Below are 22,775 nucleotides of genomic sequence, written 5' to 3'. Positions count from 1 at the left end.
CACGCGCAGCCCGCGACGGCCGAGTAATGGAGCGGGGCCGCCTAGCGGAGGGCCGAGCTGCGGATGAGCGCGGAGGACGCCGAGAGCGGAAGTGGAGGAGCGGCCGGAAGTATCCCGCATCCCATCCCCGACTGACCGGCTGACAGGCTCCCTGACAGGAGCGGGAGCTGCGGAAAAGGGTCGGCGGCCATGGAGTTGGGCGAGCTGCTTTACAACAAGTCCGAGTACATCGAGACGGTGCGCGTGCCCTCATCTGCCCTCCCCTTCCCGAGGCTGAGGTCCCCATTCTGCCCCTGCCCCACCCTGGGCCCCTTTGGCGTTTAGTCGGACATTACCTGGGGCCGCTTAGTGAATGGCCCACCTTCGTTATTAACGCCTTGCATGGCCAGTTTTAGGGTTTTTAAAAAAATGTATTCCTGATTTCCTAAAGATCAAATGCCTTCCAGAAAGCAGGAGAAGTCTCATCCACCCTAATATCAAGAATATCAGTAATATCAATAATAACTCCGGGTTTCGGGGTTTTTTAGACTAATGTGTTTTTTAAAAAGTTAAAAATATTTTTTTATTACTATGTGATAGAAGACGGTTAGGTTCTTTATAGTCAACGTAATATATAATATTACTTATTAATATATAATATATAATTATATTACATAATATACGGTTATATATTATATAATATATAGTCAATGTATATTAATATATATATTATATAACATATAATATATATTATATATATAGTCAATGTATAATGCGTGTAAATTGCTTGAAGTATGGTAAGGGCTCACAAAGTGTTGCTGTGAATTCTCTCAACTCCGATATGGGTAAAGGCATTATCCTGGATTTAGGGATAGAAATGTAGAACTGAGACTTGAATCCCCGTCTCTGATGTTATTAGGCTCTACACCTACCACATTCAAATCCTGGATGCCTTCCTGGGATCCATGGTTTCCTAATCCATCTTTGGTTTGATTATCCGGGATTCATTCCATGGAAGACTCCACCCCGCCCCAAAAAAGTCCTTTTTTCTCCAATAGCCGCTCTCTTGATGGAGACCTCTTAGCCCAGAACCCACTCAGCTTGCCCAGCCCCATTTTCTGCTCTTTGCTTTCAGGCGTCTGGAAACAAAGTTAGTCGCCAGTCGGTGTTGTGCGGAAGTCAGAACATTGTTCTCAATGGCAAGGTAAGGGCAGAAGCCAGTTCCAAGATGCCTACCTCTGCTTTCTTTCCACTAATTATCACATTAGCTGGGCAGATCATATGTTGTCACGACTCCCATTTATTGCTGTACATTACGAATTCCCTTTTTTTTTTCATTCTCTAAATTGTTTTTTTAAAAAGATTTTATTTATTTATGAGAGACACAGATTGAGAGGCAGAGACACAAGCAGAGGGAGAAGCAGGCTCCCTGCAGGGAGGAGCTGGATGCAGGACTCCATCCCAGGACCCTGGGATCACGCCCTGAGCCAAAGCAGACACTCAACCACTGAGCCACCAGCCGGCCCACTCCAAATTTTATTGAACACAAAGATTCGATAAAAGGAGGCAACAAGGGATCCCTGGGTGGCTCAGCGGTTTGGCGCCTGCCTTTGGCCCAGGGCACGATCCTGGAGTCCCGGGATCAAGTCCCACGTCCCATGCTCCCAGCATGGAGCCTGCTTCTCCCTCTTCCTGTGTCTCTGCCTCTCTCTCTCTCTCTATGTCTATCACAAATAAATAAATAAATAAACCTTAAAAAAAAAAAAAAGAAAAAGAAAAAAGGAGGCAACAAGAGACCTTTTTACCATGATGCCAGGAATGACATACAATGGCACCCAGAACTGAAGTTATTTTAAAGTATTATAATGTGCCCTAAACTACTAGACACAAACATAAATGGGCAACAAAATATTTTAGTGTAGAAGCTATAAAGTACAGTAATATAATTAACTGTTTAGTAATAATGATTCGGTACTAGCTGAAACTCTTAAAATTAATTTGAGAATTGGGAATGACACTAGGCTATGAAACAGATTTGCAAAATGGAACATGGAAGGCTGAGAATTTGTAGTCTGAATAAATTGAAATACCAAAGAGATGAGTATAAACATAGTTGAGTGATTAGGTATAATTAGTAATTATAGACACACTGTTTCTGCACAGAACTAGAAAATTCAGTTAACCCAATCTGACTCATTAGCAAATGTGTGAAGGTTGTTTTAGAAATCCCTTAGGTAAGCCTGGGAAGATCAAAACATTTTCTGTGATTTTACAGGGAAGATTTGTTTTTTAAATTGTGATAAAACATATGTGATAAAATTTGCCACTTTGTTTTTAAGTGCACAATCCATTGCCATTAATTATATTTATATCTGGGGTGCCTGGGTGGTTCAGTTGATTGAGCATCCTGCTCTTGATCTCAGCTCAGATCTTGATCTCAGGGTTGTGAGTCCAAGCCCCGTCCATGCTGGACGTGGAGCCTACTTTAAAAAATCCTATTTAAACCATCATGTAGCCATCATTACTGTCTATTTCTAAAACTTTCATCACCCAGACAGAAGCTTTGTACTTATTTAAGGAATAACTCCCTGTTCCTATCTCTGCTCTATCTCCCCACTTAGTCACTAATAACTTCAGTCCACTTCCTATCTCCATGAATTTGCCTATTCTATATATGTAATACTTGTCCTTTTTTGTCTTGCTTATTTCACTTAGCTTAATGTTTTCAAGGTTCATCCATGTTATAGGGTGTAAACTAATACATATATATGTGGTTTATATTCCTGTAAACTATATACATATATAGTTTAGCTTTACTTGATTTCGTTTCCTACTTTTTTTTTTTTTACACTCACTTGTTATAATAATCATAGTAGGAAACACCTATCACACCTACTAAGTAGAATTGTCCTCAGTTCTGTTTCTAAGATTCACTGTGGTTTGTGTATTTTCCCTCCTGTGTATAGTTCCATTTATCCTCTCTCTTATTGGTTATTTTGTTCCCAGTTTTTTATTTTGTCCCTTTCAGAACTGTGAGATTTCTATTTTTCTAAATCCTTATATTCGGTGTCACAGTGTTGCAGGGATAGGCAGGGATCAAATAAGTAAGGAAGACTGGATGCCAACAATAGAGAGTGGTGGGGCCTGGTGATGTCTTAGCTAAACTCAGACTGTTGCCATGTGGGAGTCTAGGCTCATGTTTTCTCAGAGCTTCTGATCTTCTCAGAAGAAACTAGAAATCTGGGTTTTTTATTTTTGAATTTTAGAGAGAGAGCATGAATGAGAGAGGGAGCAGGAAAAAAAAAAAAAAAGAGAGAGGGAGCAGGAGCAGAGGGAGAGGGAGAAGGAGAAACAGATTCCCTGCTGATCAAGGAGCCTGACTGAGATCATGACCTGAGCCAAAGGCAGTCGATTAACAGAATGAGCCACCCAGGTGCCCCTGGATTTTTTTGTAATGCAAAATGTCCTACTATTGAAATAATAGCACTAAATTTAAGTGATGAAACAGGCTGCATGAGACAAACAAAACCAGTTTCTAGGTGCAGTTCTTAGACTTGCCACCTTTGCCTCATCCTTTGTTGAGTTCAGTAAACTCTGCTTTAGTACCATTTCCTTCCCTGCAAGATCGTTATGTACACTTGATCTCATTTTAACATCCTGCTGCCTCTCTTTCGAATCTGACTTCCCATCTTCAGGTCCACTCATTATAAGGTAGGAAGCCAGGATTTGAATCCCTTGTGCTAAATCTCTTTGACTTCCTGTGATATCCTTTACTTCTTATGTTTTTTTTGTGTTTGCTTCTTCAAATGGGAGTGAGATTTAGACTGCCTGAGGGACTTCTGTGGATTGTCTTTATTCTCAGATTAAGATTGCTTTTTTTGTTTAAAGCACAGTAAAACAAAAACAACCATTACCAAGTACTCTGTACTCTTGGTATTCTGCTTCCATCCAAAGAAAAGGAAGTCATTTTCTCTGATTGTAGATGGAAACATAAACTGAAAACAATGATTAAAGTAAATGAAAGATTTCAGATGAAAGTACATGCTAGAGGGGCACCTGGGTTGCTCAGTGGTTGAGCAGCTGCCTTTGGCTCAGGTCATGATCCCGGGGTCCTGGGATTGAGTCTCAAATCAGGCTCCCAAAGGGGAGCCTGCCTCTCCCTCTGCCCTTGTCTCTGCCTTGCTCTCTGTGTCTCTCAAGAATAAATAAATAAATAAATAAGAATAAATAAAATCTTTAAAAAGAAAAAAAGAGGGGGATCCCTGGGTGGCGCAGCGGTTTGGCGCCTGCCTTTGGCCCAGGGCGCGATCCTGGAGACCCGGGATCAAATCCCACGTCGGGCTCCCGGTGCATGGAGCCTGCTTCTCCCTCTGCCTGTGTCTCTGCCTCTCTCTCTCTCTCTCTCTCTCTCTCTGTGACTATCACAAATAAATAAAAATTAAAAAAAAAAAAAAAAAAAAAGAGAACATACTAGAAACAGAGATCTCTTTAAACTTGAAGACCTTTATTTATTTATTTATTTACTTACTTAGGTTTTATTTATTTATTTGACAGAGAGAGAGAGAGAGAGAGAGAGAGAGAGAGGGAGCACAAGCAGGCAGAAGGAGAGGGAGGAGGAGACTCAATTTCAGGACCCTGGTATCGTGACCTGAGCCAAAGGCAGATGCTTAACTAACTGAGCTACTTAGGCGCCCTGAAGAAGACCTTTTTTTTTTTTAAGATTTTATTTATTTATTCATGAGAGACAGAGAGAGGCAGAGACACAGGCAGAGGGAGAAGCAGGCTCCATGCAGGGAGCCTGATGTGGGACTTGCTCCTGGGACTCCAGGATCACGCCCTGGGCTGAAAGCAGATGCTCAACCGCTGAGCCACCCAGGCGTCCTTAAAGAAGACCACTTTTAGAAATGGTCATTTTATAGTCAGCAGCTGATGAGAAAGTCTCTTTTTTTTTTTTAATTTTTATTTATTAATGATTGTCACAGAGAGAGAAAGAGAGGCAGAGACATAGGCAGAGGGAGAAGCAGGCCCCATGCACCGGGAGCCCGATGTGGGACTTGATCCCGGGTCTTCAGGATCGCGCCCTGGGCCAAAGGCAGGCGCCAAACCGCTGCGCCACCCAGGGATCCCGAGAAAGTGTCTTTTTACTGGTAGAGATGTTATAGACCAAACATGTAGGTGAGATTGGTAAACTCTTCTAAGTATGAGCCCACTTCTTTTTTAGTATTTTCTCTTTTTTACTAATTTAGTAATTTTAGCTTGGTGTTCAGGCTAGTGACATATCTAAATTCACCTGTATTCAAGACATTCCTCATCTACCTCTCTAGCCTAATCTTCTGTCCTGGGTCCCACACCTTCATTTACAGCTGCTTATTGATCATCCCATAGATACCTCAAACTCAGCATTTCAAAATTGAATTTGTCATCCAATCCCCAGGATCACTCATTCTATTATAGACTCTCCCTCTAGACTCTCTTTCCCCAACATCTAAACAATGAATAGATCATATTGATTCTCTTCCTTTTTTCCCCATTTTTAACATTTTATCGTGGAACTTTTTTTTTAAGATTTTATTTATTTATTTGAGAGAGAATGTGTGGCAAGAGAGAGCATGAGGTGGAGAGAGGGCTGGAGGGAGAGGGATAAGCAGACTCCCCGCTGAGCAGGGAGCCCGATGCGGTCCTAGATCCCATGACTCTCAGACTATGATCGGAGCCAAAGGCAGACACTTAACCAACTAAGCCATCCAGGAGCCCCTATACTGGAACATTTAAAAAGTTATCTTTATTGAGATGTAATTTATATACAATAAAGTGTACCCATTTAAAGTTTGCAGTTTGACAGGTTTTGTTTTGTTTTTTAAATATTTTATTTATTTATTTGACAGAGAGTAAGAGAGAGCACAAGCAGGGGGAGTGGCAGAGGGAGAGAGACAAGCAAGTGCTTGTCTTGGTGCTTCCCACCGAGCAGGGAGCCCTATGCAGGGCTCAATCCCAGGACCCTGGGACCATGACCCAAACAGAAGGCAGATGCTTAACTGACTAAGCCACCCAGGCGGCCTGCAGTTTGACAAGTTTTGGCTGATGTTTACTTCAATGCAGTCACTACCACAATTAAGATATAAAATTTTTCCATCACCCTCATTTTCTTGAACCCCTCTATAGTCAGTCCTCCTATTACCCTTAGCCCCAGATAACCACTGTTATAAAACTAATAGAGATTAGTTTTGCATTTTCTAGATCTGCCTATAATGGGAATCAGGTACCGTTTGTAGTCAGGCTTCTTTCACTCAGCATAATGTTTTTGAGATTTATCCATGTTGTTGTGTATATTAGTGGGCTAATAATTCATTACTTTTTATAGATGAGCAGTATTATTATGGAACTTTTAAGATACGTATCAAAGTAGAAAGAACATATAACAAATCTCCATATACTCATTCTCTGCCTTCTGCAATTAGCAATATTCTGACATTCTTGTTTCATCTGTGTACCTGCCTTGCAAACCCATACGTATTTTGACCAGGGGGAGGGTAGGGAGCTGGGATATTTTATTTATTTTATTTTATTTATTTTTAAATTTGTATTATTTTTAAAAATATTGTATTTATTCATGAGAGACACAGAGAGAAAGGCAGAGACACAGGCAGAGGGAGAAGCAGGCTCCATGCAGGGAGCCTGACGTGGGACTCGATCCCAGGTCTCCAGAATCAGGCCCTGGGCTCAAGGCGGCGCTAAACCTTTGAGCCACCCGGGCTTCCCTTTTTTAAGGTTTTATTTATTTATTTATGAGAGACACAGCGAGAGAGGGGCAGAGACACATACAGAAAAGCAGACTCTTCGCAAGGAGCCCGATGGGGGACTCCATCCTGGACCCTGGGATCATGCCCTGAGCCAACAGCAGACACTCAACCGCTGAGCCACCCAGGTGTCCCAAGAGCTAGGGTATTTTAAAGCAAATTGCAAACACTGTATTATTTCATTCATAAATACTTTAATATGTATCACTAAAATTTAAAGGTTTAAAAGAGTACCCTTATGATATATTTTTTAAGAAGCCAGCAATTTCCTAATATCATCTAATCCTCAGTCCATATTCAGTTTTTCTAGTATCTTAATATGCCTTTTTACAGTTGGTTTATTCAAATCAGGATCCAAACAAAGTCAAGTACACATTGTGTCTGGTTGATATATCTCTCAGGACCCTTTAAATCTGTAACAGTTCTCTTCCCCTAGCCCATTTTTCTCCCCATGCCACTTACATGTTGAAGAAACTGGCTCATTCTGTAGAATTTTCAAATTTTGAAGTTTTTTTTTCTTTTTTAATTAATGAGAGACACAGAGACAGAGGGAGACATAGGCAGAGGGAGAAGCAGACTCCCCGTGGGAAGCCCGATGTGGGACTTGATCCTAAGACTCCAGGATCACAACCTGAGCCAAAGGCAGATGCTCTACCACTGAGCCACCCAAGATTTTTCAAATTTTGAATTTGGCCATTTTTTAAAAAAGACTTATTTATTTATCTGACAGTGAGAGAGCACGAGAGAGCACAAGCTGGGGGAGCAGCAGGCAGAGAGAGAGAGAGAAGCAGGCTCCCTACTCCCCAACTGACAGAGCCACCCAAGTGCCCCTGAATTTGGCCAGTTCTATTTACACAGTTGTTGAATATGGTCTCTCTGTCCCTCTCCTCCCTCTTAATTAATAGATCTGGAGGCTTGATCAGATTCCCATACCTCATATTTCTCTTTTCCTAATGTACAGCTGTTGGCTTAGAGAGGACCCATCTCCTTGTTTTACTCTGATCCACTGTCATCATCATCATCAGTGACTGGAGGGTCACTTTCCCTCCAGTCTGACCTGACCCATCCATTCATACTCTAGACTGCTTTCAGAGTAATAGTTCTAAAATGAAGGTTTAGGGGCACCTGAGTGGCTCAAATAGTTAAAAGTGTTTGCCTTTGGCTCAGGTTGTGATCCCAGGGTCCTAGGATCAAGTCCTGCATCAGGCTCTCTGCCCAGCGGGGAGCCTCTTCTCTCTCTTCCTCTGCCTGCTACTCCACCTGCTTATGCACACACACTCACTCTCTCTGTCAAATAAATAAAGTCTTTAAAAAAAATTAATATAAAGATTCAGTGTATTATACCTCTGCTTAAAAACTTTCATTGAGTCCTTATATCCTCTGGGGAAAAGCCTAAGCTTCTGTATTCAGCATACATAATGCCTCAGAAAGCCTGGTCCCAGCTTACTTTCCTAGCTGTAACCCCAGCCATATGCACTTTTTTTAGAACCGCATTTATTCATTTATTCAAAAGACATTTCCAGAATGCCTACTCTTTACGAGGCACAGGGCATCAATTCCCCCAAACTACTCAGTTCTGTTATTCACCCTGCAGCCCATCTATGCAGTCTTTGGGCAGCTGGATATCATACCCTGCATTGTAGCACTTCACTTGAGTCAGAATTTGGGAGAAACCAGAAGCTGAATAGGCCTAACTCTGGGAGCATGAGGTTGGAGGTAGGAGCGTTGGGAGATTGGGCAAAGGTAGGAACAGCCTGAATTCTCACTGAGAATCACTGAGCAAGCAGCCAAGGCATAGGGGCAGGTGGAACTAAATAAATCTGAGGAGGTGAGTAAACTAGGTCTACTATAGCATTCTCAATAAAGGTCTGTTTGTTCAATGAGTCCTATTGATGAGATATTAAGGGCAAAGCTCGTGATATGCTGGGAATATCTTCAACTGAATCACTGTTATGAAGCAATTCTCTTTACTTTAAAAGTTACCCTTTTGACAACACATGTGACTCAGTAGATCATAGCATAACTTCAATCAGTGTCTTCTTACCAACTCTTTTTAGTTGTTTTAGGCTATGTTGGTAGTTTTTTTAAATGTGCTTTATTTTATAGACAATCGTGATGAATGACTGTATTATCCGAGGGGATCTCGCAAATGTAAGGGTTGGACGCCATTGTGTTGTGAAAAGTCGGAGTGTCATAAGGCCACCATTCAAGAAATTCAGCAAAGGGTATGTAAGTTAATTACTTTGTTTCGGGCTTGGGTGAGATGCTACTATGGGTGGTGTGTTCCACCTGTTGAGTTGTGATGTAAGGAGCAGGTCTGTGCTGTGGTTTGGGTCACTGAGGAAGAATTCACTGTAATGAACACAACTCTGGTGGTCTTGGCCTAGCTGTTAGTTGGTGGCCAGAAACAGAATCTACTTAAGTTGGCAAAGGCAGAGGGGGTTCTGATGAAGAGACACGGGCATATTAATGGAATATAAGAGTAAGAAAAGGGCCAGGCCTCACAAGGGACTAGAACGTGTAACTGGACAGCCAGAATCAAGACAACTATTCTATCTCTCTTCTACCGAGATGATATTATTTTTCTTTCTTTCTTTCTTTCTTTCTTTCTTTCTTTTTTTTTTTTTTTTTAAAGATTTTATTTATTCATTCATGAGAGACACAGAGAGAGGGAGAGAGAGGCAGAGACACAGGCAGAGGGACAAGCAGGCTCCATGCAGGGAGCCCAACGCGGGACTCAATCCCGGGACTCCAGGATCACACCCTGGGCTGAAGGCAGGCGCTAAACCGCTGAGCCACCCAGGGATCCCCGAGATGATATTATTTCTTATCAGTCCTTGTCTCTGCATTTCTGCTTCCTTCTCCTCTCTTTCACACTGGTTTCATCTTCCCCCTTTTCTCATGGATCCAACTGTGCTGCCTCCCTTATTCGTGTCAGTTCTCTTTAGGCTAAGCAGATACCAGCCAAACATTTTAAGTCTTATTTCCAGACTTTTGGCAGAGGGCATCTGATTGGTTCAGCAGGAGTTAAGTGCCCACACTTTGTCCTAAACAATTTTGACCCAGAGGGCAGGGGTAAGTCAGGCCCACTCTTCTCTTGGTGGGAGTAAAGATTGTCTAAGAAAGGACATGGACATGGCAGGAAAACTGTCCACTATGCCTGATATACTGGGTTTTGGAGGGTTGGTTTTTTTGTTTCTTGGTTTTCGGTGGGGTTTATTTGGCCTCTCCCTCTTTTCCCTCCTGGCTCCTACCTATGGCACCATCTGCATTTCATTGAGTAATTGAGCAAGCATTGATTGCTTTCTTTATATTAGTCATTAGATTCTAAGATGGGTAAGTAAAGATAGGTGAAATTGCATTCCTACCTCAAAGTTATCAAAAACCTAGTGATAGAAATATTTACATACATAAATGGCTACTATAAAATGTGATAGCCACCATATAAAGTGAAACTCCTGTCACAGGGCCATGAACATGGTTAGGGAGGAACAGAGAAGAGAGCAACCAACTCAGACTATAATATGTAGGAGTAGAGTGTGCAGGAATCATTGCGCATGTCTCAGAATGAGGCCAGACTCCAGGCTTTCCATTACATACAGGAATGGGAGCAGGGAGGCAGTGTAAATCATTCACGTGAAAACATTTGCTCATTAGCTCAGAAGGCTATTGGGAGGAAACTAGAAAACCTTGTGGTGGCCTTTTGTGGTTCCATACTGTGACAGGTACTCTGCTAGAGTTGTCCATTCCCCCTTTTGTTGGCAGCATTATTGGGCTGGATATGGTCTCAGAAAAGCACCGAGAATAAATAGGGGGTTTGTTGGTGAACAGTAGGATGTGTAAATAGGAATAGTCCACATGAGAAATATAGGAATACAAAAGTGTAAATAGCAATGCATGAATAGCAAATGAGTATGGATTCCCCCATCCCGCACCCCACATATCTCAATACCAAAATCAGATAATAGATAATGAAACCAGGTAGTATACCAAGTTTGGAAGTTTTAACTAATTAATTAATTTATTTTAAAGATTTTATTTATTTATTCATGAGAGAGAGAGTGAGAGAGAGAGAGAGAGAGAGAGGCAGAGACACAGGCAGAGGGGAAGTAGGCTCCATGCAGGGAGCCCGACGTGGGACTCGATTCCGCGTCTCCAGGATCATGCCCTGGGCCAAAGGCGGCGCTAAACCGCTGTGCCACTGGGGCTGCCCTGGAAGTTTTAATTTAAAATTCAAAAGCTAACAGTGTTGCTGTAGACTGTGGTAAGATCAAGGAATTCATTGTCATATAAGGGTCCTCGATCAAAAATACAAATGGATTAAGGAAGATTTAAATAAACTATAGGTCCAGGGAGGACAAGCATTGTCTCTGACAAAATATTCTTGACAGACTGGAATACAGGACTAGAAAAAGCCAGCGAGCATACAGCTACTTCATTTTAGTTCCAGTCCAAATATTTTCCATCCTAAGATACTAAAGTTGGTAGTGTGACCAGAGAATGACTATGAGTGACATTGAGGAATCATGGAGAATGGGAATGATGTCAAAAATCTGGAGAAAGCCTATTGACTCCTACTCATCCTTCAAGTCTTGATCTAAATGTTATTTTTTTTTAAAGATTATCTATATTTATTTGAGAGAGAGAGCACAAGCGGGGTTAGGGGCAGAGGGAGAGGGACAAGCAGACTCCCCACTAAGCAGGGAGCCCAACTCGGGACTCGATCCCAGGACTCTGAGACCATGACCTGAGCCAAAGGCAGATGCTAACTGTCTGAGCCACCCAGGTGCCTCCACACTTTTTTTCTTTAAAGATTTTTTTTTTTAGGAAAAAAAAAAGAGATTTTTTTTTTAGGGACACCTGAGTGGCTCAGTGGTTGAGCGTCTGCCTTTGGCTCAGGGCGTGATCCCAAAGTCCTGGGATCGAGTCCCGCATCAGGCTCCCTGCATGGAGCCTGCTTCTCCCTCTGCCTGTGTCTCTGCCTCTCTCTATCTGTGTCTCTCATGAATAAATAAATAAAATCTTTAAAAAAAAGGGTTTTATTTATTCCTTAGAGAAGACAGATGAGCAGGAGGAGGGGCAGAGGGAGAGGGACAAGAATAATTCCCACTGAGCAGGGAGCCCTGGGATCGTGACCTGAGCTGAAGGAAGACATTTAGCCGACTGAGCCACCCAGGCACCCTAGGAGCAGTCTTATTGAGACAAGATGTTGAAGTTGAGAGTATGATTTGCAGTTTTATATAAACCTTGATCAAAAGCACATCATACTGGGATCCCTGGGTGGTGCAGCGGTTTGGCGCCTGCCTTTGGCCCAGGGCGCGATCCTGGAGACCCGGGATCGAATCCCACGTCGGGCTCCCGGTGCATGGAGCCTGCTTCTGCCTCTGCCTATGTCTCTGCCTCTCTCTCTCTCTCTCTCTGTGTGTGACTATCATAAATAAATAAAACTTAGAAAAAAATAAATAAAAACAAAAGCACATCATACTGACACTTTGTTGTTGTTCATCTTCTTTTCCTTCTCTAGTGTCGCATTCTTTCCTTTACATATCGGGGACCATGTTTTTATTGAGGAAGATTGTGTGGTCAACGCAGCTCAGATTGGCTCTTATGTTCACGTTGGCAAGAACTGTGTGATTGTGAGTATGGTGTCTAGCCTCACTGCCCTTCCAGGTCCCGTTCCTTACATCAGTAGGCCTCTCCTTCTGTGACCAAGCAGGGTAGAACTAGTTTCTGGTCTACTGGAATTAGAGTTTGGATTTGGAGTTTTCTGGGCATTAATAATCATGGCTAAACTTTTTCTTTTCTTTTTTCTTTTTTGGCTGAACTTTTTCTAACCTCTTCTATATGATGTTAGATTTTGCCTTTGATTATTTTATTTGACCCTCATAATTATCCAAGGGTGGTAGTTACTATTATTACCCCTGTCTTCAGGCAACAAGCCTGAAAACCTTAGAAATTAGGGGATTTGACAGGGCAATGAATGGTAGAGCTGGGATTCTAACCCAGGCAGTATGGATAGCATGCCCACTCTGTGGCCTACCTATTGCTTTATCTCCACGATCGTACAGTCTAGCAGAGGCCTGGGGCATGACATTAGGGGAACTGCAAGGAGTTCAGGGTGATGGGCATGCAGGGTACACGTGGGCCCTTTTTCAGTGAAACCTATAGGACCCTGGTCCACAGGAGCCTTGGCACCTACTTGTTTCGTATGGCCAAGGTGTTACAAAGTTGAATTTCTTAGTATTTCATAGATGAAGAGCTTGATTTCATTTGGATTTCTGAGAATATCCTGGATGAGAGTGTTAATGACCAGAGCTGAACTGTCTCAAAGATTAGGGAAAATGTTTCCTATATTTTAAATTTGGACCCAAATTCTAGCTTCTAGGACAAGCCAAGAACTTTTTATGTTTTTATTATTTATTTACTTTTTAAAAAAAAATTTATTTACTTATGAGAGAGAGAAGAGAGAGAGAGGCAGAGGCAGAGACACAGGCAGAGGGAGAAGCAGGCTCCATGCTGGGAGCCCGACGCGGGACTTGATCCCGGGACTCCAGGATCGTGCCCTGGGCCAAAGGCAGGCGCTAAACCGCTAAGCCACCCAGGGATCCCCCTTTTTATGTTTTTAAATGGGTGTTCCACGTCTGGGTGGCTCAGCAGTTTGGCGCCTGCCTTCAGCACGGGGCATCAGTGATCCTGGAGTCCCTGGATCGAGTCCCGCATCGGGCTCCCTGCATGGAGCCTGCTTCTCCCTCTGGCTGTATCTCTACCTGCCTCTCTCTCTCTCTCTCTCTCTCATGAATAAATAAAATCTTAAAATAAATAAATAAAAATAAATGGGTGTTTCCAGTAATACAGAGGCAGCTCTCTGTTAGAAAAGACTCAAGTATCAAAATACTTGGAGGAACCATGCAGTCACATTCTGTAAGCCACAAGAGCACAGCAAAGGTGGACCATGCAATGGAGAGCCACAGTGCTGTGGAAAACATCCCAATCTGACTTGTTAGGCAGAATTAAATGAAGTGGTTGTTTTGCCAGATATTCTCCTCCAGGAGTCCCTTCATATATATGTATTAGAGACAGAGGGTCTTTAGTTTGGCATGATGTTGAAGAAAGGGGAAAACAGTGAAACCCATCCTATCCCCTCATTCTGTGTGACAAAAGCTGGCTTTCTAAGCCATAGCTGTTTTTTTGACATTTTCTTCAAAGTGATGACATCCTCATAGTAGCCTCATGTGTCAGTCCTGTCCTTTAGCCTCAGAGCAAAATGTCTGAACCATTAAAATCCAAATGCTCTTCCCAGTGCTTAGGGAGTTCTAGTTTTCTTGTCCTGTGCTCTGCTTTTTGTGCCACTTTTTTTTTTTTTTTTTTTTTTTTAAGATTTTATTTATTTAGTTGACAGAGAGAGAGCCAGAGAGCACAGCCAGGGTAATAGCAGAGGGAGCAGGAGAAGCAGGCTCCCTGCTCAGCAGGGAGCTCAATACTGAGTTCAATACCAGATCTTGGGATCATGACCTGAGCCCAAGGCAGATGCTTAACTGACTGAGCCACCCAGGCACCCCTTTGTGCCACTTTTTTTTTTTTTTTTAAAGATTTTATTTATTTATTCATGATAGTCACACAGAGAGAGACAGAGAGGCGGAGACACAGGCAGAGGGAGAAGCAGGCTCCATGCAGGGAGCCCGATGTGGGACTCGATCCCGGGTCTCCAGGATCGTGCCCCGGGCCAAAGGCAGGCGCCAAACCGCTGCGCCACCCAGGGATCCCTACTTTTTGATATATTAGTTCAGACATAGTCACTGTTGGGTATTGGCAGTACTTATTTGTGAGCCTTTTACAAATTCTCAATCTCAGGAGAAAGATTCTTTTAGAGTTCTAGAATCTCAGAGCTCACAGGAACTCTTTTAAAAAAGTCCAGCTGTCCCCATGACTCACAGATCCTTCCGATAGCATCCATTTGGTAGTCTAACTCCTGTTTGGGTGTGTGAAGGTATAGGTGTCAGAGTGGCTCAGATGCCTGCCGGAGAAGCCACACAGGCAGTCTTCATAAGAACTGTTACTGTGCTGTGAGCTTTATATTTATTGTCTCTAATCCTCATTGTGTCCATGCGAGTTTGGTTTTATGTCTTGTTTTACAGACAAGGAAACTAAGTCAGAGAGATGCTGAGTGACTTGTGTAAGGAGATACAGGTAGCTGTGATACTGGCAACATGGAGTTCTTGACTCTTTGGAAAGTCCTCCAGGAAAGAACAAAGATGCAGTTTCAGCTTTTGATCTTTTCATCTATTGCCAATGCATTCATGCCTAAGAAGTACCAGCATTTTGACTTTTGCTGCTATTTAAGTGATCAGCTCGCCCAGAATGCTCTGAAAGCTGATTACGCATCATTTGCCCGAGTGGGCAGAATGGCTAACTAGTGGACACAGCAGGTGCCTCCAGACTGTGTACATGGCTGAAGGTTTTATTCACACTGCTCTTCTTTTCCAGGGCCATTTATCTACAGATTGCTTCTGTGTGAATGTGTCATGCCTCATGCAGCACATTCAACTTCTTTCCATTCAGTGCCCATGTGCTTAGTCAGAATTATAGGAGCCTAGGTGTCATAGGCTATCTTTGAGTTAATTTGAGAGTCACCAGGGGAGCTGGCCAGCTGCTATATTTTTGGAATTGCCACTAGCAGGTAATTCATGGGAGAGAACTTTCCAAGAATGAACGGATTGCTGCGGTGGTGATTTGTTCCTAAGCCACAGAGAGCGCCAAGGATTGCCAAGGCTATTATTCGCCTCGCCAGACAGCTTAGTAGTCACTTCAGAAATTCATACCTTCAAGGTATAAGCTTTCTAAAAATTCATTTGGTAATCTACCTGAAAATTCCTGGAAATACATGCAATTTGGGTATTTTTTAGTAATGGGGAAATTTTTAATACAACCAAGTCAAAATATTTTTCATATTCTTTGGTAAAATCTGAAATCTGGACAGGTTAGCCTTGTCTTGATGTTGTTAGGGATTCCACATTGTCATCCAAGTATGGTTTTAAAGATTTATTTATTCATGAGAGACAGGGAGGCAAGGACATCAGTAGAGGGAGAAGCGGGATCCCCATAGGGAGCCCAATGCAGAACTCGATCCAAGATCCCAGGATCACAACCTGAGCCAAAGGCAGACGCTGAACTGCTGAGCCACCCAGGCATCCCTGTCAGCCAAGTATGTTTTATCAGATCATTTGACCAGAGCACAAGTGAACTCACAGGCCCTGGTGATGTAAATTCAGTCAGCGAAAACCCAAACTTTCATTTACCCAGCAGGTAGTCTGAGGCACAACTTTAATCTGTAAACAGAAGCCTGTCCTTTCCCTTAACCCAGGAGACAGATGGATCTACTAGACCTTATTTCTTGCCCTCAAAATGCTGTGAATGGTGGCAGAATTGAAAAGTGGCAGCAGTGGATAAGTCAAGCATAAGGCTTGGCTTAAACCTTCAAAATGAGCATATTTGCTAATACAAACCAGTAGTAAAAAGTAGACTCTTATTCGATGCACAAGTGGCTCCAAGGGTTCGATTGATACGAGAATTAGTCTCCTCTTTCCCCCTTTCCCTTGGAAGGTTCTCAGGCAGGTTCTTCACTCATGGAAACAAGACAGCTGGTCCAAATGTCTGTCCTATCCTCCAGAAACCCTACTGGAAAAAGCTATTTTCCCAGTAATACCAGCAGAATCTTTGACAATAAGATTCATCAGACTGATTGGGCTCATTCCCCACATCAGTTGCTGTGGCCAGGCTTGGGGCTTGGGGTTAGCATAGGGGACTGTGATGGGCAGAGGGGTGGTTTCCAAGAACAATACAGGTTCTGTTACAGAAGAAAGGAGATCAGATGTCAGACAAGCATAATAATAAATGTCTACTGCATTTTAAAAGACAAGCAGAAAATCGCACTACTCTTGGAAGACTGAATTTGAATCTGTAATGCCAAAGATAACATGAACTGTCCCTAGCATTCAACCCTTCTCCAAGTTCATGCACACATGCACACATACGCATGCACATTCATATCCCTACCTCCTGCTTGTCAGGTGCCACCCAAAATAGGGAATTGTGACCAAACCTCTTGTCATTGTCCTTATCTATTATATGATAGCATGGATAGAGAAAATATAAAATAGCATTCCATACAGCAGACCAGGCAACTTTTATTCAAGCATTTCCTGCTCTATTTCCTAGTGACAAGATTTTAATTTCAGGGGCGCCGGTGTGTGTTGAAAGACTGCTGCAAAATTCTTGATAACACAGTATTACCCCCAGAAACTGTGGTGCCACCATTCACTGTCTTCTCAGGCTGCCCAGGTAAGCTTGGCTGTTGAATATGAAAGCTCATTTTCCATCACAAAAAAAAACATACGCAATTTTTTATCTCTTACAATGTATTGATCTAGCTAATTTAAAAATTCTCCTGCTACAGATTACCTAGAAATGCTATCTAAAATATAACCAGTATCTTTTCAAATGCATAATTGGGTTCATAAGGAAATTTCAAGGGTCAGAAACAAAGAGGAAAAGAAACTCTCACTATAAGTATGGTTAGGTTTATGTAGCTTCCTAATTAGAGTAGTTTAGGGTTTCATACTCCTGTAGGGATGAGAGAGAAAGCCTTGTATCCACAGAGAGATCCTCTTAAAGTGTGATCTCCCAACAAAAAGCTGATAGAGAGTAAACCCGCCACCAGCCCAGGAAAAGTATAAAGAAACAAGACTCTCTTGGCCTGGGTTCTGGGTAGAAAAAGAAAAAGTCTCCATTTCTCTCCAGAGATTTCTAACAATGGCTTCATGTTGGTTGGAGATTTGAGTTTATATTTCCCACATTGCCCAAAAATGCCCAAACTGAAAATTTGACGTTAACCGTGGTCTAAGACTAATGATAGCTCTAGGACACCCAAGAGAAGCAAGTACATCCCCTCTCGATCTTGGCTCACAGAATGCCATCAGGTAAAGCCTTCATCAGCTCAGTGTTCCAAATGATCAAACACGTGAGGAAACAAAAGTGATACATGGATATCCTAGAAAATTTGGAAAACAGAAAATCAGAAGGAAGAAGAAAATCTCATGTCCACTATCCCACCCCAAGGCAGTCTCTTTTCTTCTCCATATGGTTTTATATGGATGAACTTATGCAGCGTGGACAGAGGGCACACCAGAGATTCACAGATGGAAGATGCTATGTAGGAAGAGATTTGACAGTAGATGAGATCTACCACCAACTGAGTGGTTTAGTTGCTTTTCTAATTAAAAAACTCATCACTCAGATCATTGACTTTGGGTTTCAGAGATGTACAAAATCATCCACTTAGAATCTTTAGGGAGGAAATTGGCTGTTCTGCTGTTTCCATGCATCTCTGCATTTGCAGAGGAGGAAGGAGAGCCTTGCTGAGTGATTCTCCCTATATTGGGTTCCCACTGTGGAAAAGTCTCATTGTTCTTAGCAAATGCAGATCAGAATAGCCCCAGCCTTTGTCTTAGGTTGATTGTCAGACAGTTATCTGATCTGAGGTGAGAAGTAAATTGCCAGAGAAATACCTTAATCTCTTTTAACTTATTCAAGGTTCTTAGAACCAGGTGTGGTCTTTGTGCATTGATGACTGAGGTGGGAGACACCACTTGGTATTTGTTTTGTTTTTTGTGTGTGTTTTTTTTTTTTTTTTAAAGATTTTACTTCTTTATTCATGAGAGACACAAAGAGAGAGGCAGAGACATAGGCAGAGGGAGAAGCAAGCTCCCTGCCGGTAGCCTGATGCGGGACCTGATCCCAGGACCCCAGGTCCCCGGGATCACAACGTGAGCCGAAGGCACTCAACCACTGAGCCACCCAGGCGCCCCTACTACTTGATATTTTAAATCCAAATAAGCACTGTGTTTGGAGGTTCTGATGGAGGATTCAAGCTGCCTGAGACCTCAGAGATCATTGTGTAGATGGGGAAACTGAGAGATTGGATTGTCTGTCTACAGGATCAGAGCTGGTTCATAGGAAAGCCTTGACTAGCACTTAAAATCCTTATTTAGAGTCTAGTACTTTGTGCATTGTGACAAGAGACTTCCCATGTTTGTTTTCAGTATTTTCACAAGGAAATGCTAACATCTAGATACTGCTGTTGGCAATTTACATCTTTTATAAAGAAGCCTAAGACTGTAGGACAGCCAGCACAGTTTTGGAGGGCTCCACTGTGTGACATTGAGTAGTGGAACAAAATGAAAGGCGAATCATCCAGGAAGAATCTGGGTCAAGAACTAAAAAGCCTAAACTGCCTGTAGGAGTCAGAAGTGATTGAAGTAATAGCCTATCATGGCTGTCCCAGAATACAGGCGTAACATTATAAGAACTTCTGATATTTCATGAGGAGCTAAAAATCTGAATTTCTATGGGATATATCTGAATTTTTAAGGGTTGGCTGCTAACTTTTTAAAAAAGATTAAATACTGTACAGACCAAACATATGTTTGCAAATCTAACATGGGCTGCTCATTTGTAAAAGGTAGATGTCTGTGAGAATTTTGTATTTTTTAGACTTTTTTTTCTATCCTACCTGTTATTTTCTCTCTATATATGTATGCAAGTGTCTCTGTTTTGTATGCATATTAATGCAGAGGTATGTGTTGTATATGTGTATATATGTACTTGTGTATATAACACAGATATATAAAACTGCTTAACCTGTATAAACAGATTCACACTTTCTCTTTTTTGGAAACTTGTGTTCTTAATGGTGTATCTTGGGCATCTTTTCTTGTCGTATGTAGAGATTCCCCTAATTCCTTTTCATGGTTATGTGGTTTTCAGTGCATAAAAGCACCACAGTGTAATGGATCAGTTCCCTGGTATAATGGGTCATTAGACGCTGTATCTGGATTTTCACTATTAGAAACTTTGCTGCATTAATATTCTTGTACATATATTGTTTAATTGGGCAAGGTTATTTGGAGGATAAATTCTTAGAAGTCATTCTTCAGGCTACAGAGTGAACTTTTAAAAGTTTTGCTAGATTTTCCAAAATTCCTCTTCAAAATGGTTGTACAAATATATGCTTCCACCCATAGTGTACAAGAGTGCCTCTTTCCTAGAAATCTTTAAATACAATTTTTTGTCTTTCAATAGGATATTTCTGTTCTACTCCCATCCACGATTTGTCTATATGTAGCAGGTTTGGGGGTTGGATTCAGTTTCATTGTATGAACAACAGAGCGGTTTCTTACCTCAAAGGGTGTTCACCTTGGCTTGCCCTGTAGGTGTCACACCACAATCCAGGGGATGGACCAATCTTTGAAACAACCTCCCATGTAGTCAGAGATGCCTTAACTCTTTAAATCATACAATAATGTACTAACTGCTTTTATCTGGAAGATATTTATCCATTCGAGGATTTGTATTATTGTTTGTCTCCCCCCACACACAAAAATTCCATCTTGAAGATACGGTCAGTAAAAATATTCTGCTAGTGTTGAAGCTGGAAGACCTAGCATTTAGATGCTCATGAGTAAAGAAAAGGGCCTCATAGGGGTTTAAATGGAAATTAAAACTGCTGGCTTTCCTCGGCTCCAGTTCGTTGACCAGGTCTTTCTTTCTCCAGGACTGTTTTCAGGGGAGCTCCCAGAATGTACCCAGGAGCTGATGATTGACGTCACCAAGAGCTACTACCAGAAGTTTTTGCCCTTGACACAGGTCTAATGTCTCTGCCTCGTGTCTTGAATTCATTTGAGCTCTAAGATGAACTTGGGGACAAAGTGAGCCAGCCAGCATCTACAAAGAGCTCTTGTGTCTTTGATACATTCTGCCCTCTTTTTTTCTTTGTCTGGTTTTAATTCTTTAGAATTTCCCAATCCTTCCAGGTTCTAAGCTCTTAAGACTTTGACAACAGAACGTCTGGAGGAATTGTGTCCAAATGCTGTGCTTAATGGTCTTATCTATTAACAGTCACTTCATAACATTATCTGTGGAACACAGAATCATCTGTTCCCAGCACTCCCACCCCTTGGTGCTGTGGGTGATGGGATCCTGCTGAAACAGGCCTGCAGAGCAGGGCGTGTCCCAGGTGGAGGTCGTGAAGCTCGCATGCTACTCATGGCCATTAGCTGCTCACACAGTGAGCACCTCCCACATGGGTCACTCTCAGCTTCAATGAGAGCAACATTTGGCCAGTTGCTACAATTGCTAATGGTCGTGGGGGGGAAAAAGTGTTTGTGACTTTTCAGAGCCCAGATTCCTTTTGGCTACTAAAACTTGAAGGTAGGAGTGGTTAGCATTTCTCCTCTTCCCAAAATGATCTTAAATGTCATTTTAACCCAGGGTGATTAATAAAAGGCTATCTAGCATTCTGTTCTAGGGCCTTTGGCTTTCACTAGAAGGGGTTTTATTTTTGCAAAGACCTAGGTATGAGTCTCCTGTGTGGATGAATTAGTCTAGCAGTCACTCCTTGCCTCACAGTATTTGGAGGCAACAGCATATGCCTTATTTCCTTGAAGATGTAGCCTTTGTGACACTTGTCCTCTGGCCTAGAGCCATTCACCCACTCGTATTTGCCATAAACCTTACATTTCAGACCAAAATATCTGTACCTGGACCCAATCACATATATACACAGGGGACTCTTAAATCATTCTGTGGGCACAGAGCCCCAAGGAGTAAATGAAGTTACTAGTGCTCTTCTTAATTCTCTCCTGGGGAATAACACAACCTTGCCTGGTTTTGCTCTGACTTCTTGGTCTAAAAGGAAGAGTTAGAAAGGAAGGTCTGAAAGGCTTTGCTTTGCTTAATGCTCTGATTCTGCTGTGAACAGGATAAGGTAGTCCAGCCTTGAAGGTTAGGATCTAGCAGGAGCTTTCCTGACTTAATATCTGGTTATGAGGTTTGTTAAAATGGCTATATGTGGTGATCTCCTCTAGGTCAATGTAAAACTGTTCTAGTTTGTCGTTTTTTTTTTATGTTTGTGCATTAAAAGATTAACACGCAAAACAAAGCATTTGAAGGTGATCCCTCTCCACCTCCATGATGGCTACCTCACTTCGTCAGGCAGCCTCCCTGCTGAGCAGGGAGTCCAGTGTGGAGCTTGATCCCAGGACCCCTGGATCGTGACTTCACTGCATGCCTGGTCCCTTGCTATAAATTTTACATTCACTATATTGCTATGGCTCACGCCAACCCAGTAAGGTAGATGTTATTCCTATTTTACAGATGAGAAAAAAACTCAAAGATCTTAGATAACTTGGCACAATCCATACAGTGAAGAAGTAGCTGACCCAGGTTTATCTGGCAGCCTAGTCGTGCAATTCAGCTCTCCCCTAGTAAGATGAGACTAGGCTTTCCCTTGGAGCACATCTGCTACGAGTCCTATCTGACACCAGTAATGGCTGCAATTTGTAATGGCTGCAAATTTTTGTTTTTAAATCATTTTCTGGCATCTCCCCCAGCCAGAGGGAGATGGTATTGATTGAACCATCCAACACTGTCTGTCACAGACAGGAAGCCCAGTGTCCCTTCTTAGATGACTGACTCCTTGCAATGTGCCCTGTTGTCTTGTAGCTGCAGTTTTGAAGGTAAATGGGAGTAGGTTCCATGAGAGAATTGTAGAATTGTCTTGCTTGCTGTAAGAAATAGTGTCATAAAATTCCGTACCATATGGTTGGCACTCTATAGAGGAATCTGCAAGTTGGATTAGACAAAAATCCAGTTAGAATGCTTTGTTGCAAGTGACAGAAATGCAGCTTGAGCCAATTTAAGTAAGAAATGGATTTTATTGGCTTCCGCAACAAATCATGGAAAAGACTAGTTTGAGAGGCAGCATAATATGGACCTTAAGCAAGTTACTTAATCTCTCTGCCCTGGTATCCTAACCTATATGACAAGAATGACAATAGTGTCCCCCACAGAATTGGTTCAGATTAAATAAGCTACTATATATATAAACATTAAAGATAACTCCTAGCACTCTGTAAGTAATAATATCATCACCACAGGGACAAC

At 42.2% G+C, this 22,775-nt stretch overlaps 1 protein-coding gene and 1 long non-coding RNA gene across 3 annotated transcripts; one reads left to right on the top strand and one right to left on the bottom strand.

The window, feature by feature from the left end:
* Positions 1-79: 79 nt before the first annotated feature.
* On the top strand, positions 80-21,132 carry DCTN5 (dynactin subunit 5). Of its 2 annotated transcripts, none has more exons than XM_038540042.1 (6): positions 80-237; positions 1,115-1,183; positions 8,883-9,001; positions 12,301-12,412; positions 17,012-17,114; positions 20,386-21,132. In XM_038540042.1, the coding sequence occupies exons 1-6, from the start codon at positions 190-192 to the stop codon at positions 20,481-20,483; spliced, it is 549 nt and encodes a 182-aa protein (XP_038395970.1). In that variant the 5' UTR covers positions 80-189; the 3' UTR covers positions 20,484-21,132. The 2 variants fall into 2 exon arrangements, with proteins under 2 accessions (XP_038395970.1, XP_038395971.1); XM_038540043.1 differs by lacking the exon at positions 20,386-21,132 and adding an exon at positions 18,875-19,495.
* LOC111096276 lies at positions 16,781-20,563 on the bottom strand. The gene is made up of 3 exons (XR_005360800.1): positions 20,012-20,563; positions 17,740-17,823; positions 16,781-17,124 (listed from the first exon to the last, which is right to left on the bottom strand). It is a non-coding gene; the product is annotated as an uncharacterized LOC111096276 (long non-coding RNA).
* Positions 21,133-22,775: the final 1,643 nt, after the last annotated feature.

The sequence above is a fragment of the Canis lupus genome, chromosome 6 (assembly GCF_011100685.1).
Source record: "Canis lupus familiaris isolate Mischka breed German Shepherd chromosome 6, alternate assembly UU_Cfam_GSD_1.0, whole genome shotgun sequence".
Lineage (NCBI taxonomy): Eukaryota > Metazoa > Chordata > Mammalia > Carnivora > Canidae > Canis > Canis lupus.
Note: the sequence above shows the minus strand (reverse complement) of the source record. Positions and strands in the feature narration are given on the sequence as shown.